At 40.0% G+C, this 16757-nt stretch overlaps 1 protein-coding gene across 2 annotated transcripts in view; it reads right to left on the minus strand.

Annotated features, from left to right (window-relative positions):
* GRM7 (glutamate metabotropic receptor 7) overlaps positions 1 to 16757 on the minus strand; it is a 796163-nt gene that overhangs the window by 260316 nt on the left and 519090 nt on the right. For both annotated transcript variants that reach the window (XM_068557650.1, XM_068557651.1), the window contains exon 5: positions 13641 to 13781. In XM_068557650.1, coding sequence (XP_068413751.1) covers positions 13641 to 13781 — 141 coding nt within the window. The remainder of the gene's footprint in view (positions 1 to 13640; positions 13782 to 16757) is intronic.

Genomic DNA, 16757 nt, shown 5'->3' on the forward strand with positions numbered 1-16757 from the left:
TTATGCCTTCTAACATTTATGGAAATGGTTTTTGCCTGGTTACCCCTGGGCTTTCAATTTGGTGTTCTACAATCGGGCTTGATTCTGCAGAGAATCCAAGCCAGCTCCCGTCCATGCCTGGGCGGCTGTACGGCAAGAGGAACGTGAGGAAACATGGCCTGAGCTAAAATGGCGCGCTGCTGGAGACCCCTCTTTACTCTCTGGAGGGCTGGTGGCAGAAAGAAAAATGCGTTTCCTGAAGGGTCCACTTATAAATATCTATGTGAGAAGGCTGAAGATAGCCAGCCTCTACCTTACACATCTGGTCAAGATTTGAGAAAATGAGCTTTATGAATTTAGTGCTACGCTTGCACTATTTAGTAAACCTGGCCTGTCATCCAGGACTCTTATGCTTTGGTTGTACAGATATGGTGGTGTATGGCAATATTCTTATATATTCATATATTATTGGAAGCTACAAAGCTCTTATTCTTTGCTTTTAAGAAGTTTGTAACAGAACACTAACAAAATAAAATAAAATAAAAAGACTGACTTGAGTTTTAAATCCAGTATCATGTGGTCAATATGAGGCTCTGAGCTTCACAAGTTGGAGTCCTGGAGGATTCAAGACATACAGTGCATGCCATACACAAAAGAATTAGCAGGATATGGTTAGATCTAAGTTAGTCTCCTCCCTCAACCTGTAATAAAGACAGTCAGGAATGGAAGATGAGAAGGAAGAGACTGAGGGGAAGCCTGTAAGTTACATGCGGGTGTGCGCCCTTGGAAAAGGTCCTGGGCTCCGTCACCTCCCCCAGCACAGTCTCAGGAGGGCTGCACAAGCCATCACAATCAGAGCTGAGCCTGGAGAAGCCCTGAGGCCAGGATCAAAAGTCCATGCTGTGCTCACCTCCACAACTCCACTCCTAAGGGACGGTATCACATTCCTGGAGATGGATTCCCAGACAGGAAGAACGGATTGATGCCAAAGGCCCAGAGCAAAGGGACCTCACAAACAACTCCAGGGCCCTGGCCTTGACAAAGTCCTCTGCAAATGAGGTTCAACCACACTGACCGGGGGGAATGGACAACTCTAAAAAGACTGCTTAGACTTCTCAAATCACTGGAACGGAGGGGCAAAAACAAAGTTATAGGAAACAGTCACAAGTCATATTTTTTGCACTACTGGTTTGGTGGCCCGAGAGTTGTACTTACTATAACGTAACCATAGGAGAGGCTGCAGTGATCGGCGCTCTCAGAAGCGAGGCTGGTCACATCTTGCTTATCTTCTCTCAAATTTATCCAGTGTTACAATTGACATATTTGATGCTATACTGCCCACTGAAAACAGGCTACCTTTTTGTTCTTAAATTCCTTTAGAAAGATAACTTTACTGGTTTTAAAATAATAAAAGATAAAATTTCATATCTAAGTGAATTGAAAGTAAAGCCAGAGAATTAACATAGCATTTAATATGATTTAATGTTCCACTGAAGCCTTTTTTTCGTCTATTACGTATAGGAACCCAAAGTCATACCCATAATCATCTTTCAAGGACATGGGACTTTTATTCAATACTTCTATTCTGAAAAGTATTTAGAAGAAGTTTTCCAAGAACAACGAAGACTTCAGATGTGAATTCAGATAATTCTAATTTGGGGAATGCTATATTAATTAGCATTTCACCTAGCTAAATTCTATTAGTAAATTCACTCAAACAGCTGCTATAAAGTGCTCTACTACATCCACAAAGCCTTTCTGAGATGATTCTGAGACATTTAATACTTATTTAATGTTCATTTTAAAAATAAATGAATGATTTAACATAAAAAAAACCTAATAATTTGGCTCATATTTCCAGTTCCCACCCAGATAGAAGCCAGTCATTGCAGAGGTAGGTAGTGGAAGACTTAAGGGTGATGGTAGGAAGAGAAACACCAAGCAAGATGTTGATGTCCAGAGATAAGGCCGAGAATCAAAAATTTAACAAAGAACCATATTAATGCACAATCCGTAATGGATGTTCCATGCAGATTAAATCATAATTAATCTTCGTTGAACCTCGGTTTAACAAAGCACAGAGGTGTAAAAATGCATTTTACTTTGCTTCTCATCAAAATGGCTTCAAAAAGTCTTAGAGCGACAAAGGGTGAGACATTATTTGTCTACAACATTTTGTTGTGGATTCCTCAATCATGCTGAATAAATTAGGTGTCACAATATAACATCTATTTAACAATTAAAGGTCAATTCAGAATAGAATAATAAAATGACAGGGAAAACTAATTAGTAGGATCAAATTTTTCCACACATATATTCTCAGAGAACTTGACTCACTGAAGTCTAATTCTTTTGTCCTGATAGTTTAAAAATTACACAGGCTCTCCTGGGCCTGGGTCCCAGGTGAGGATAAAAGACTTTAGAAATACATGCTTTATTCACTAACAGCATTTACTAACAGGATTTTGCCACCCCCAAGAGAGTGACCTTTACTTAAACTATTAGCTTTGACAAGTGAGGTGAAAAGAAAAACACAGCTTAAGGAGACTGACCTCCCAGAATGTGGACATTTACCAGACTATACTCTTTGGCCCCTTCTATCTTTCCACAGTAAATATTCGTTGATTAGGGACTCAAATCAAAATCATATTTGTTTGCTGTGTGAGTTGAAGGCACAAGCAATGGAATACGTCTTTTTACAAAAAAAACCCCACAAAACAAGAAATATGCCACCAATTTATTCTTCCTCTGTCATCTCAAAAGGAAAACAAATCTCTGAAAGTCAAATTGTCCCCTCATGGGATGATGGATTTCTAAATGCTGAGTAACTTGTTTTCAGCAAAGAGATAATTCCGCGGAATCAGTATTCAGAGTGGCATTTGAAAGGACCGTAATGTTAGTTAGACAAATGTCTGTATAAGCCATAAGATGTGACAGAGCGATAATTTTTATGGACTGCCATAGGCAAGCACATTCAGATTCTCAAAACCTTCTTCTGAGTTTAAAGAATGGGTTTGGGAGCAAAGACCTTGGGGTGCTACTAACCACATAGGGATATAGCACATCAGGGATAAAATTGTACAAAAGTTGGGACATGGGGTGCTCAGCAAGTCCAAGCTCCTATAATGCTTGGGCACACTCGACATTATGGTGCTGAAATTCCATAAGCTTGGAGCCTCATTCCATTCATAGCATAAAGCTGAATAACGCTTGCCTACAAACTTTTTGATACCTTAGTACATTGCTATGCAATGTGTGCCCCAGTGAAAATCTCTGGTGTGTATTTACGTGCTTATTCAAATCCCTGGCTTTACTTTCCTCTTAGAATTTGGTATACATCCTGATTTTCCATAGGACTGACATAAGGCAATAGGATCTTCATGAAACACTGCCCTGCCCTGTAACTGCTTTCAGCCCGGAAGAGCAGATAATTGCCATTATTGAGCTATTACTGTGTGCTAGTATCATTTTAGATCCTCTTTTTTTTTTTTTTTAACATCTTTATTGGAGTATAATTGCTTTACAATGGTGTGTTACTTTCTGCTGTATAACAAAGTGAATCAGCTATACATATACATATATCCCCATATCCTCTCCCTCTTGCATCTCTGTCCCTCCCACCCTCCTTACCCCACCCCTCTAGGTGGACATAAACCACCATCGAGCTCATCTCCCTGTGCTGTGCGGCTGCTTCCCACTAGCTATCTATTTTACATTTCATAGTGTATATATGTCCATGCCACTCTCTCACTTCATCCCAGCTTACCCTTTCCCCTCCCCGTGTCCTCAAGTCCATTCTCTACATCTGCATCTTTATTCCTGTCCTGCCCCTAGGTTCTTCAGAACCAATTTTTTTTTTAATTCCATATATATGTGTTAGCATACAGTATATGTTTTTCTCTTTCTGACATACTTCACTCTGTATAAGTCTCTAGGTCCATCCACCTCACTACAAATAACTCAATTTCGCTTCTTTTTATGGCTGAGTAATATTCCATTGTAGATATGTGCCACATCTTCTTTACCCATTCAGCTGTCGATGGACACTTAGGTTGCTTCCATGTCCTACTGTAAAGAGAGTGGCAATGAACATTGTGGTACACGACTCTTTTTGAGTTATGGTTTTCTCAGGGTATATGCCCAGTAGTGGGATTGCTGGGTCGTATGGTAGTTCTTGCTTTAGTTTTTTAAGGAACCTCCATACTGTTCTCCATAGTGGCTGTATCAATTTATATTCCCACCAACAGTGCAAGAGGGCTCCCTGTCTCCACACCCACTCCAGCATTTATTGTTTGTAGATGTTTTGATGATGGCCATTCTGACCGGTGTGAGCTGATAGCTCATTGTGGTTTTGATTTGCATTTCTCTAATGATTAGTGATGTTGAGCATCCTTTCATGGGTTTGTTGGCAATCTGTATATCTCTGGAGAAATGTCTATCTAGGTCTTCTGCCCATTTTTGGATTGGGTTGTTTGTTTTTTTGATATTGAGCTGCATGAGCTGCTTGTAAATTTTGGAGATTAATCCTCTGTCAGTTGCTTCATTTGCAAATATTTTCTCCCATTCTGAGGGTTGTTTTTTTGTCTTGTTTATGGTTTCCATTGCTGTGTAAAAGCTTTTAAGTTTCATTAGGTTCCATTTGTTTATTTTTGTTTTTATTTCCATTTCTCTAGGAGGTGGGTCAAAAAGGATCTTGATGTGATTTATGTCATGGAGTGTTCTGCCTATGTTTTCCTCTAAGAGTCTGATAGTGTCTGGCCTTACATTTAGGTCTTTAATCCATTTTGAATTTATTTTTGTGTATGGTGTCAGGGAGTGTTCTAATTTCATTCTTTTCAATGCAGCTGTCCAGTTTTCCCAGCACCACTTATTGAAGAGGCTGTCTTTTCTCCACTGTATATGCTTGCCTCCTTTATCAAAGATAAGGTGACCATAAGTGCGTGGGTTTCTCTCTGGGCTTTCTATCCTGTTCCGTTGATCTATATTTCTGTTTTTGTGCCAGTACCATCCTGTCTTGATTACTGTAGCTTCGTAGTATAGTCTGAAGTCAGGGAGCCTGATTCCTCCAGCTCCGTTTTTCTTTCTCAAGATTGCTTTGGCTATTCGGGGTCTTTTGTATTTCTATACAAATTGTGAAATTTTTTGTTCTAGTTCTGTGAAAAATGCCATTGGTAGTTTGATAGGGATTGCACTGAATCTGCAGATTGCTTTGGGCAGTATAGTCATTTTCACAATGTTGATTCTTCCATTCCAAGAACATAGTTTATCTCTCCACCTGTTTGTATCATCTTTAATTTCTTTCATCAGTGTCTTACAGTTTTCTGCATACAGGTCTTTTGTCTGCTTAGGTAGGTTTATTCCTAGGTATTTTATTCCTTTTGTTGCAATGGTAAATGGGAGTGTTTCCTTAATTTCTCTTTCAGATTTTTCATCGTTAGTGTATAGGAATGCAAGAGATTTCTGTACATTAGTTTTGTATCCTGCTACTTTACCAAATTCATTGTTTAGTTCTAGTAGTTTTCTGGTAGCATTTTTAAGATTCTCTATGTAAAGTATCATGTCATTTGCAAACAGTGACAGTTTTACTTCTTGTTTTCCGATTTGGATTCCTTTTATTTCTTTTTCGTCTCAGATGGCTGGGGCTAAAACTTCCAGGACTATGTTGAATGATAGTGCTGAGAGTGGGCAACCTTGTCTTTTTCCTGATCTTAGTGGAAATAGTTTCAGTTTTTCACCATTGAGGACGATGTTGGCTGTGGCTTTGTCATATATGGCCTTTATTATGTTGAGGAAAGTTCCCTCTATGCCTACTTTCTGCAGGGCTTTTATCATAAATGGGTGTTGAATTTTGTCGAAAGCTTTCTCTGCATCTATTGAGATGATCATATGGTTTTTCTCCTTCAATTTGTTAATATGGTGTATCACATTGATTGATTTGCGTATATTGAAGAATTCTTGCATTCTTGGGGTAAACCCCACTTGATCATGGTGTATCATCCTTTTAATGTGCTGCTGGATCCTGTTTGCTAGTAGTTTGTTGAGGGTTTTTACATCTGTGTTCATCAGTGATACTGGCCGGTGGTTTTCTTTTTCTGTGACATCTTTGCCTGGTTTTGGTATCAGGGTGATGGTGGGCTCACAGAATGAGTTGGGGAGTGTTCCTCCCTCTGCTATATTTTGGAAGAGTTTGAGAAGGATAGGTGTTAGCCCTTCTCTAAATGTTTGATAGAATTTGCCTGTGAAGCCATCTGGTCCTGGGCTTTTGTTTGTTGGAAGATTTTTAATCACAGTTTCAATCTCAGTGCTTGTGATTGGTCTCTTTATATTTTCTATTTCTTCCTGGTTCAGTCTCGGAAGGTTGTGCTTTTCTATGAATTGCCCATTTCTGCCAGGTTGTCCACTTTATTGGCATATAGTTGCTTGTAGTAATCTCTCATGATCCTTTGTCTTTCTGCAGTGTCAGTTGTTACTTCTCCTCTTCCATTTCTAATTCTATTGAGTTGAGTCTTCTCCCTTTTTTCTTGATGAGTCTGGCTAATGGTTTATCAGCTTTGTTTGTCTTCTGAAAGAACCAGCTTATAGTTTTATTGATTTTTGCTACTGTTTCCTTCATTTCTTTTTCATTTATTTCTGATCTGATCTTTATGATTTCTTTCCTTCTGCTAACTTTGGGGTTTTTTTGTTCTTCTTTTTCTAATTGCTTTAGGTGTAAGGTTAGGTTGTTTATGTGAGCTGTTTCTTGTTTCTTGAGGTAGTATTGTATTGCTATAAACTTCCCTCTTAGAACTGCTTTTGCTGCATACCATAGGTTGTGGGTCATCATGTTTTCATTGTCATTTGTTTCTAGGTATTTTTTGATTTCCTCTTTGATTTCTTCAGTGATCTCTTGGTTATTTAGTATCATAGTGGTTAGCCTCCATGTGTTTGCAGTTTTTACAGATTTTTTTCCTGTAATTGATATCTAGTCTCAAAGTGTTGTAGTCAGAAAAGATACTTGATACGATTTCAATTTTCTTAAATTTACCAAGGCTTGATTTGTGACCCAAGATATGATCTATCCTGGAGAATGTTCCATGAGCACTTGAGAGGAAAGTGTATTCTGTTGTTTTTAGATGGAATGTCCTTTAAATATCAATTAAGTCCATGCTGTTTAATATATCATTTAAAGCTTGTGTTTCCTTATTTATTTTCATTTTAGTTGATCTGTCCATTGGTGAAAGTGGGGTGTTAAAGTCCCCTACTACGATTGTGTTACTGTCGATTTCCCCTTTTATGGCTGTTAACATTTGCCTTATGTATTGATGTGCTTCTACGTTGGGTGCATAAATATTTACAATTGTAATATCTTCTTCTTGGATTGATCCCTTGATCATTAGGTAGTGTCCTTTTTTGTCTCTTGTAATAGTCTTTATTTTAAAGTCTATTTTGTCTGATATGAGAATTGCTACTCCAGCTTCCTTTGGATTTCCATTTGCATGGAATATCTTTTCCCATCCCCTCACTTTCAGTCTGTATGTGTCCCTAGGTTTGAAGTGGGTCTCTTGTAGACAGCATATATACAGGTGTTGTTTTTGTATCCATTCAGCCCGTCTGTCTTTTGGTGGGAGCATTTAAAACATTTACATTTAGGGTAATTATCGATATGCATGTTCCTATTACCATTTTCTTAATTGTTTTGGGTTTGTTATTGAACGTCTTTTCCTTCTTTTCTGTTTCCTGCCTAGAGAAGTTCTTTTAGTATTTTTTGAAAATCTGGTTTGCTGGTGCTGAATTCTCTTAGCTTTTGCTTGTCTATAAAGGTTTTAATTTCTCTGTCGAATCTCAATGAGATCCTTCCTGGGTAGAGTTATCTTGGTTGTAGGTTTTTCCCTTTCGTCACTTTAAATATGTCTTGCCACTCCCTTTTGGCTTACAGAGTTTCTGCTGAAAGCTCAGCTGTGAACCTTATGGGGATTCCCTTGTATGTTGTTATTTGTTGGTTTTTCCTTGCTGCTTTCAATATTTTTTCTTTGTATTGAATTTTTGATAGTTTGATTAATATGTTTCTTGGCGTGTTTCTCCTTGGATTTATCCTGTATGGGACTCTCTGCGCTTCCTGGAATTGATTGACTACTTCCTGTCCCATATTAGGGAAGTTTTCAACTATAGTCTCTTCAAATATTTTCTCAGACCCTTTCTTTTTCTCTTCTTCTTCTGGGACCCCTATAATTCGAATGTTGGTGCGTTTAATGTTGTCCCAGAGGTCTCTGAGACTGTCCTCAGTTCTTTTCATTCATTTTTCTTTATTCTGCTCTGCGGTAGTTATTTCCACTATTTTATCTTCCAGGTCACCTATCCGTTTTTCTGCCTCAGTTATTCTGCTATTGATTCCTTCTAGGGAATTTTTAATTTCATTTATTGTGTTGTTCATCATTGTTTGTTTGCTCCTTAGTTCGTCGAAGTCCTTGTTAAATGTTTCTTGTATTTTCTCCACTCTATTTCCAAGATTTTGGATCATCTTTACTATCATTACTCTGAATTCTTTTTCAGGTAGACTGCCTATTTCCTCTTCATTTGCTTGGTCTGGTGGGTTTTTACCTTGCTCCATCATCTGCTGAGTATTTCTCTGTCTTCTCATTTTGCTTAATTTACTGTGTTTGGGGTCCCCTTTTCGCAGGCTGCAGGTTCGTAGTTCCCGTTGTTTTTGGTGTCTGACCCCAGCGGCTAAGGTTGGTTCAGTGGGTTGTGTAGGCTTCTTGTTCGAGGAGACTGGTACCTGTTTTCTGGTGGATGAGTCTGGATCTTGTCTTTCTGGTGGGCAGGACCACGTCTGGTGGTGTGTTTTGGGGTGTCTGTGACCTTATTATGATTTTAGGCAGCCTCTCTGCTATTGGGTGGGGTTGTGTTCCTGTCTTGCTAGTTGTTTGGCATGGGGTGTCCAGTACTGTAGCTTGCTGTTCGTTGAGTGGAACTGGGTCTTAGCGTTGAGATAGAGATCTCTGGGAGAGCTTTTGCCATTTGCTATTACTTGGAGCTGGGAGGTCTCCGGTGGACCAATGTCCTGAACTCGGCTCTCCCACCTCAGATGCTCAGGCCTGACACCTGGCCAGAGCACCAATACCCTGTCAGCCACACGGCTGCTAGTCTCCTGCAGAGAGACTAGGGGTGGTGGCTGTGGCTCATGGTGGGGACAAGGACACTGGCAGCAGAAGTTCTGGAAAGTACTCCTTGGCATGAGCCCTCCCAGAATCCGCCCTTAGCCCCACCAAAGAGCCTCTAGATCCTCTTCTTGAGGGCTCTCGTTTAATTCCCACAACAACTTTGGATGCAATTAAACTTTTATTATTCCCATTTCAAAGATGAGGAAAGGCTTTGAGAGGTTAAATACTGTTTTCCAGTCTCTCACAGGGATATTCAGAGATAGCCCTGGAACACAATGCTAGTTCTCTTTCATGCCAAAACCTCTGGTTTCGCACACACTTTGGCAGAGTATTTTCCTGACACCAAGATGGCCTCAATCTCTTTTGCAGAGACATAACTTCACCTATTTATTTTCCTTCTTCTCTTGACCTTGGTAGCTCCACAAAAACATATTATTCCCAAAGAGATCATATGCTAACCTGGTCTCTGTGTCAGCAATCTACTGGCAAGTGTTAAGGGTAAACTCACTTACCCAGTGGGGTGGGGAGGGTGGGGGAGCATAAATTCAACCTGAAAGAAAAATCACGTCTGATTTTTCTTCCCATAAGCAACAAATAATCTACGATGAGCTATCTAAAAATGCTTACTTTAATGTGTGTGTAGTTACCACTATCTCCATGAGAAAATGTAGCTTTACCATGAAGTAGCGTGAATGGCATTAGTACCTTTCAGATAGAGTTTGTGTTTTCCGTGAAAACTTACACCACCAATAAACTTGCTCAACTACGTGACTCCTTGGAGGATGGCAGCCAAGATAACCCGTGAGCAGGGTGGGTCCCTGGAGAGTCTTAATTTATATCAATGACAATTTATATAAACCACCAGGGAAAGTAGGATGAAGAATGTCTAGCTCTCAAGGTTGAGAGACCTTGGAATTGGGTATCAAGGAAAGTTGGGATGTTCTTAAAATACTGAAGTACGTGGTAGCTTTCCTTGTTTGAAGGAGACTTTAGATGCATATGGATAATTCATAGGAATAAGGATTCCATGGTTGTTCAGGTAAGAATCCATGCACATGTAGCCCAATGTTAAACTATAAAGCATATGCAGTTTATTTCATGTTTAATAATAATTTTTGTTTGACAATTATTCTTCCTTTCATGACTTTTTTTTACCATCTTGGGTTTTTAGAACTCACTGTTTTCCCCTGACGCCAGGAATTTGCTCTCTCCAAATAGCTATGGGTCCCACAACTCATCTTCAAAACTTGTCTGACCAGATGATTGATTCAATGATCTGGATCTCGAATCTTGAATGATCCAAGACTACTTGGAGCTAATATATAGTAAGTAGCTCATGATGGCTGAAGAGGCTATATATCCCAGAAAAAAAAAGTCTGCATTTTAGTTTGTGTCCAAATCCTAGGAATGAATATTTTAAGACTTTCTTGTTCTTTAGCAGAGACCAGTCACAGAGAGAGAGATCTGTGAAGTGGGCTGTTTTCTGCAGCCCTGAGATCAAAACATCTACTAACTGCACTCTCTGCAATGCCAGACTCCACGATCGGCAATGCCAGACTACTCAGCCTACCTCCTCATTTGGTTGCTTCTTTCCAATGTGCCCATTCTTTTAGTGTTTCAAAATCTGGGTACCAAGCTTTCCCTTACATCACCCACACCCTTAAGCCTATCAATGGCTTTCTTCTCTCATCCATTCTTCTCTTTCATTAAAACAACTTCTCACTGTAAGTATTCTCATTAATACAGTTTAATATGTCATTTCTCTCCATTTTTTCTTTCCCTGTGGTCTAGCAAATCTCATTATGTCTTTTCTCCCATTTTTCCACTTCCAAGTTGAGGTACACCTAAATGTCAAGATTTTTAAAATAGTATTTTGGGAATACTTCCAAAGCAAATACAGGTTTAGTTGAATTTGGAAAAGAGAAAGTACGGGAAAGAATAACAAACACAGACCACCCACGTTCTTATATCCAATAACAGGAAGAACAAAAGACACAACGATAGTCGTAATATCGGCCTCCACTCAGTATGGCACCTCTTACCACAAGGGAAGTGGTAAGTAAGGAAAGGAAGAGGGGCCACAGCTAATTTACCAAGTGTGATCATAGGTTTTTCACGTGGAGGAAGCATGATATGAAAACACAAACACTTCTGTTTCCATTTTTTGAAGGTAGTGGTTTGGATAATGAGCTTATATGTTTTTATAAACCTAAATTCTTGATAATCAGCACTAAAATGTGACTACAGGTAAAACAGCCTGGTTAGAGTGTATACAAAGACTGCAGATGAGCCTTAGACGGAACGATCCTAATGGCCGTCAGACAATTCATTCCACCTTTCAGACTCTACAAAACATCAAATGTCACAAAGAGCCAAAAAACTGTCATCAATCACTGAGGTACTTCTAGTACGTTTGGATGTCCCCGTCATATAGACAAATTATCCAGATGTCAAGCTAATTTTTCGATTTCTACTTGAAAGCTTTGTGTCACCTAGGTCTAGTCAACATTGAATTAATTTTCCCCCAACATTATAAGGATCCTATTATTGAAAACACTGTTGTTATACACTACGGGCTAGAGAATGTGGTTAATCTGATATTCTAGTTAACTGAGTTATGCATCCAATTGTGCATCATATTGATTTTGTATCATTATTGTTACTCATGTCTCTGTTTATATCTTATCTCTCCTTTTTCACAAAAAGAAAAACTCCTTGAGGAAAAGGCCTAAACTTCAGCATCCTTGCACCATTTGTGGTGTTTTAGTACCATGCTCTACATGCATTATTCTTCATTAATAGATGTTTACTGAATGGGTGAATCTACAGTATCTGAATGGTCAATATTCGAAGACCCACACTGCAGAGAAAAACTACACATGAGTGTATACAATATGAATGTCTCTTTCTTGATCATACTAAAGACATTTTAGGGTTTGTGGTACCTCAAGGTCATCATTACAAATGTTGAAGGCTACTGAAGTATAAAATTGGGGAATGCTAATTAATAGAGGGCTAGGTGATGCTAGAACACATCACACCCTTGTGTAAGACCTCCCACAATTTCCAGTATCCACAGGATAAAGACCAAAATCCACATACATCTCAGCATGGCTTATTCCTTGTCCGTATCTCTATACTTGCAGCCTCGGCTCACACATTCATCCTATTCACTGTACTTCATGTTTTTCTGCTTTTCACACCCTAAGAGGTACCATCATTTTTCCTGCTTCGAGCCCTGTGCCATGCTCTTCCACCATCAGAAATTCTCCAATCTGTTCTTCCCCATCCCTAACCAGCCAACGTCTACTCATCTTTTGAGAGAGCTTCTGCCTTTAATATGAGTAAAATTCCTTCATTATACGCCGTTGCCTCACTCAGAACATTTATTGCAATTTATAATTATGTATTCATAGCAAGGTCACTGGAATAACGTTGATCTTCTCTCACTACACTCTAAGCAGCGTGAAAGCAGTGTCATTACCTGGTTTGTTCAGCATCAGATCAGCAGTACCTAGCACAGTACTTAGCAGAAAGGAGTCGCTCAATATATATTTGTGAATCAACCAACGAATAAACATGTGATTTTGCCTTCTGATTACTGCATATATATGTGTGTGTATACACACATGCACACACACACCTACACCCACACAGGGTTGGCCAAAAAGTTCGTTCGGGTTTTTCCACAAGATGTTACAGAAAAGCCAGAACGAACTTTTTGGCCAACCCACTATATATATGTGTGTATATATATGCATATCATATATATATATATATATATATATATATATATATATATATATATATATATATATACACACACACACACATATACATATTATATATATATATATACACACACATATACATATTATATATATATATATATATATATACACACACACACATATACATATATATACACACACGTACATACATGGCAAACACACTCGTGTTTTTTATTTGGAATATTTATGCAAGGTTACATACGAGGCTTAGTGAGTATCTTAAAGCATATTTTAAATAGCAGGTGACATTAATTTGGATATTATGAAAATCCATTGGAATTCTCATTACTCTAACCCCAAGTACTTTCTTTCCTTAATCAAATATATTGTTTTCGCATTTTTTGTCATTTCTCTGCTGATAGTTAAATCTGATGCTGGTATGGAATTTGTAAGAGATTTTGGTCTGTGAAAATGACTTTATAATCCTGGCTACAACATGAACTAATATTTATCAGTAAGAGCATTCAAGGCAACATGACCTCTTTTGCATTCAAAGAATCAATGAAAATGTCAATTACTGCTAGATGGACAGGCAGAGAAGAATACATTCTTGTCTGTACTGCTCTGGTCCCTCAAGACTTATGCTCCTGTGCCATTTTCTGAACAATCTAGTAAAATTCGATTTACTTTTTCAATTTGTCTCCAGCCAAGCTTCCTTCTGTCAGCTCTGCAGACATTACAATGCTGGCCACGTAGAGTAACAGGAGAAGAACAATGAGAATGAAATTACCTGTGCATTTGCGATCTGTGTCTTCTTTCTTTGACCCACTAATTGTCAACTTGCAGTTGAAGTTTTCCTCCCAGTATTCGGCAAACCATACGTTTCTTCTGTTGTTTTCAAGTGTGCGGGATGTAAAATAGGCATCAAACCCTAAACAGAGTTAAATGAAAAGGTTAGTGCTTGCAGGGCGCTGCTGGGACGTTTGGAAATAAAAATACCAATGATGGTTTTTCTTCGTTTTAGTAGACTCGATGCTTGCTCTTTTGTGTCAATCAAAAAAAAAAAAAAAAAGTGAGGAAAAAAATACTAATGCTAACTCCTATGGCTAAATCCCTAGTTCAATCTGCCAGGCAGATGTGTGGCCTACAAATGACCTTTCACAATGAAATCTGCATTAGGGACCTTAGCAGTGACCCAGTGATCACAGCATCCCTTGTATCTCTGGTGAGTAGGCTAGGTTTTCATCATCACCAAGATAATAAGTGATCATTTCAGTGCTTACTATGGACCAGACTCTGCTTTACGTAGATTCTTTCATTCATCTCAACAGCCTATGTGGTAGTTGCTATCATTTCCATTTTGCCAATGAAAAAAGAGAATCTTAGAAGACATAATAAAGTGCCCAAGGTCAACCATTATGCCATATTCTGCATCCCTAAGCATGTGAGTTACTGACCTGTGATTATCATTCTAAGAACCCTCTTGCATTTAGTAAGGACCCATTATGGAACTGACTTTCCAGTCAAAATGGAAGTTTTTGAAGAGGCCATAGGTAAACTGACCCCAACATAAGTGTAATGCTGTTTCTAAAGAGTGTTAGATGAGCAGACTCGAGAGAACAAGTCCCCAGGAAATCTCTAGCTACCTCTTTAGCATGGTGCAGCTTTAAGTGGGCCAGTGGTCCTGTGAGAATCAGATTGGATTCAGTATCACAAGGGCTGGCCTTGAATCCCAGCTCCACTAATCTTGCTAAGTCAGGGAAACATGAGCAAGCCCATGCTGGTACTTTCTTATTATCTTCCTTTCATTTACCTGTAAGATGATACCACCTGTTTTCCTTATGGCATCTTGCTTGTGGCAGTGGGAAGACTTTGGAAACTCACGGAGTTTAAGGTCAAGAACCATAGGAGTAGATGCACTTACGTTCACATTATGTAAATTACTCAGTTACTCTTATTTAAGGCCACAAGAAAAAAACAGCTCTCAACTCTAAACTTCACAAGAGGGGCACGTCAGTTTAATTTTATTCACCACTACATTCATGGCCCAACATACAGTAGTAACCCTACTGTAAGTGGAAAACTTGAAATAAGTAAATGAGACAAAGAAAAAAAAAAAAAAGAAAGGAAAAAGAAACCTATACAGGAGATTATATTTTAGAGAAAATAAAAAGAATAGTCTACATCTTTTAGTTATTTTCTAGGGTGTTGTGAGAACATGATTCTTGACCCGGTATCCAGGAAACTGTCCTTTTATACGCGCTGCCTTCGCTGACTTGAGAGTAATGGAGCTGTAGCATCTGACTCACTCTGATATCAACACTGGTCGATCCATCTGTCTGGCTGGAAGACCCCTCCCACCTCACTGTTTTCCCATAACCCTGCCTCCAGATGACTGTTCAGTGAAAGAACAATTACTAAATAAAGGGGAATCTTTGGGGGAAAGACAGAGTCCCCCAGAGTTTCCAGGAACACTACATGTATGCGCTTGGTCATGTACATACATACACACACGCACAATGGTAACTAGTTAACTTCCACTTTTCTCTCCATCTATCCCCCCGCCAAACCCCCGCAAGGGGAAAAAAAAAAAAAAAAAAAGGCAACAGTGGTAGACTGTGACACTGATGGCCCCTGCTGGACCATGCTTCCTGGGCTTCACCCCCTTGTGTGGTCCCCTCTTGCGCAGCCTGCCTCTTTGTTCACGGGACATTGGCAGGTGCGATGCAAGCGGAGGCCGGAAAACCCTTTACTCACTGTGCCTTGTCCTTGTGAGAGGCCCCTTGGAATCCAGCTACCACGCTCTAACACGAGTGGCTGGGGTACGTGACATCATGCGGAGAGAGAAGAGCCCAGCCAGACCCCAGCGCTCTCAGTAGAGCCTTTGTGGACTTTGCAGCCGTCCAGCTGACTGCAGTAGAACCACTCAGCTGAGACCACCCCGATTGCAGAACTGTGGCGATTCATCTTTTAAACCACTAACACTTGAGGTGGTTTTTCCTGCAGCCACAGACAACTGAAGCACTCCTGCATTAGCACGGCACCCTAAGCCCCTCTTTGTGAGACACCCGAACAGCACACTCTTAAGGAAGAAGCAGCCTCCAGAGAACACAAATAGAAATAAACTCTTTGGCCGCATGCCACAGGTCTGAAGCTCAAACCAGACTCAGAATAGGAACTACTGAAATGGCTCAAATTGTAGCACCGATACATATATTCCCCAGCTCAGAAGAAAACAGCTTTACAGGAAACGTCATCACTGAAAAAGTCCATCACTTCAAAACACCTCTCTCTTCAGCCTGTGTCTGCTGGAAATGCAAAAACACGCTGGTGAAGGAAGGACTAGGGTGCAGCTAGCTAGCACGGTGGCAGGCAAGAGAAGGCAGCAGGCACCTCCCTCTGTTCTAAGGGAGAACCAGCAGATTTCTGCAAAGCCTGCACCATAACAGGAGGCGGATGAGCAACAGGCTTTCCTGGTCTGAACCTCCGTCCTTTTACGCACACATCCAGTTCGCTCCCAGCTTCCTTCTCCTCCTTCGCCTCCTCACAGCAGGGACTCACTTGTAGGCTGAATTCAGCTTTCACTCCCCCAAGGAACGCGCGACCAACTTTCCGGGGCATCTCAGAAGGGGTGGAGGTTTGGGGTGGGACCAGAGAGGCTGCCTTTTTAACAAGCCCCAGGTGCTGTGCATGCAGCCCCTGCTTTGAGAAGCCGGACTTCTCCAATCTTGGGTTTTTAACGAGATCCAGGTGATGCTCCTGTTGCCCAGATTGTGAGAAGCAAATCCTGCGCTTCTGAAGCTGGGCTTTAAGCCGTTCCAGCCCAATTTGTTAAATGTCAGCCTTGTCACCTTCTCAGCCTCGAATCTTTGCCCTGGTTCCGATGACAGGGTCTTCGCTTTGCTTC

The sequence above is a fragment of the Eschrichtius robustus genome, chromosome 12, assembly GCF_028021215.1.
Source record: "Eschrichtius robustus isolate mEscRob2 chromosome 12, mEscRob2.pri, whole genome shotgun sequence".
NCBI classification, from domain to species: domain Eukaryota; kingdom Metazoa; phylum Chordata; class Mammalia; order Artiodactyla; family Eschrichtiidae; genus Eschrichtius; species Eschrichtius robustus.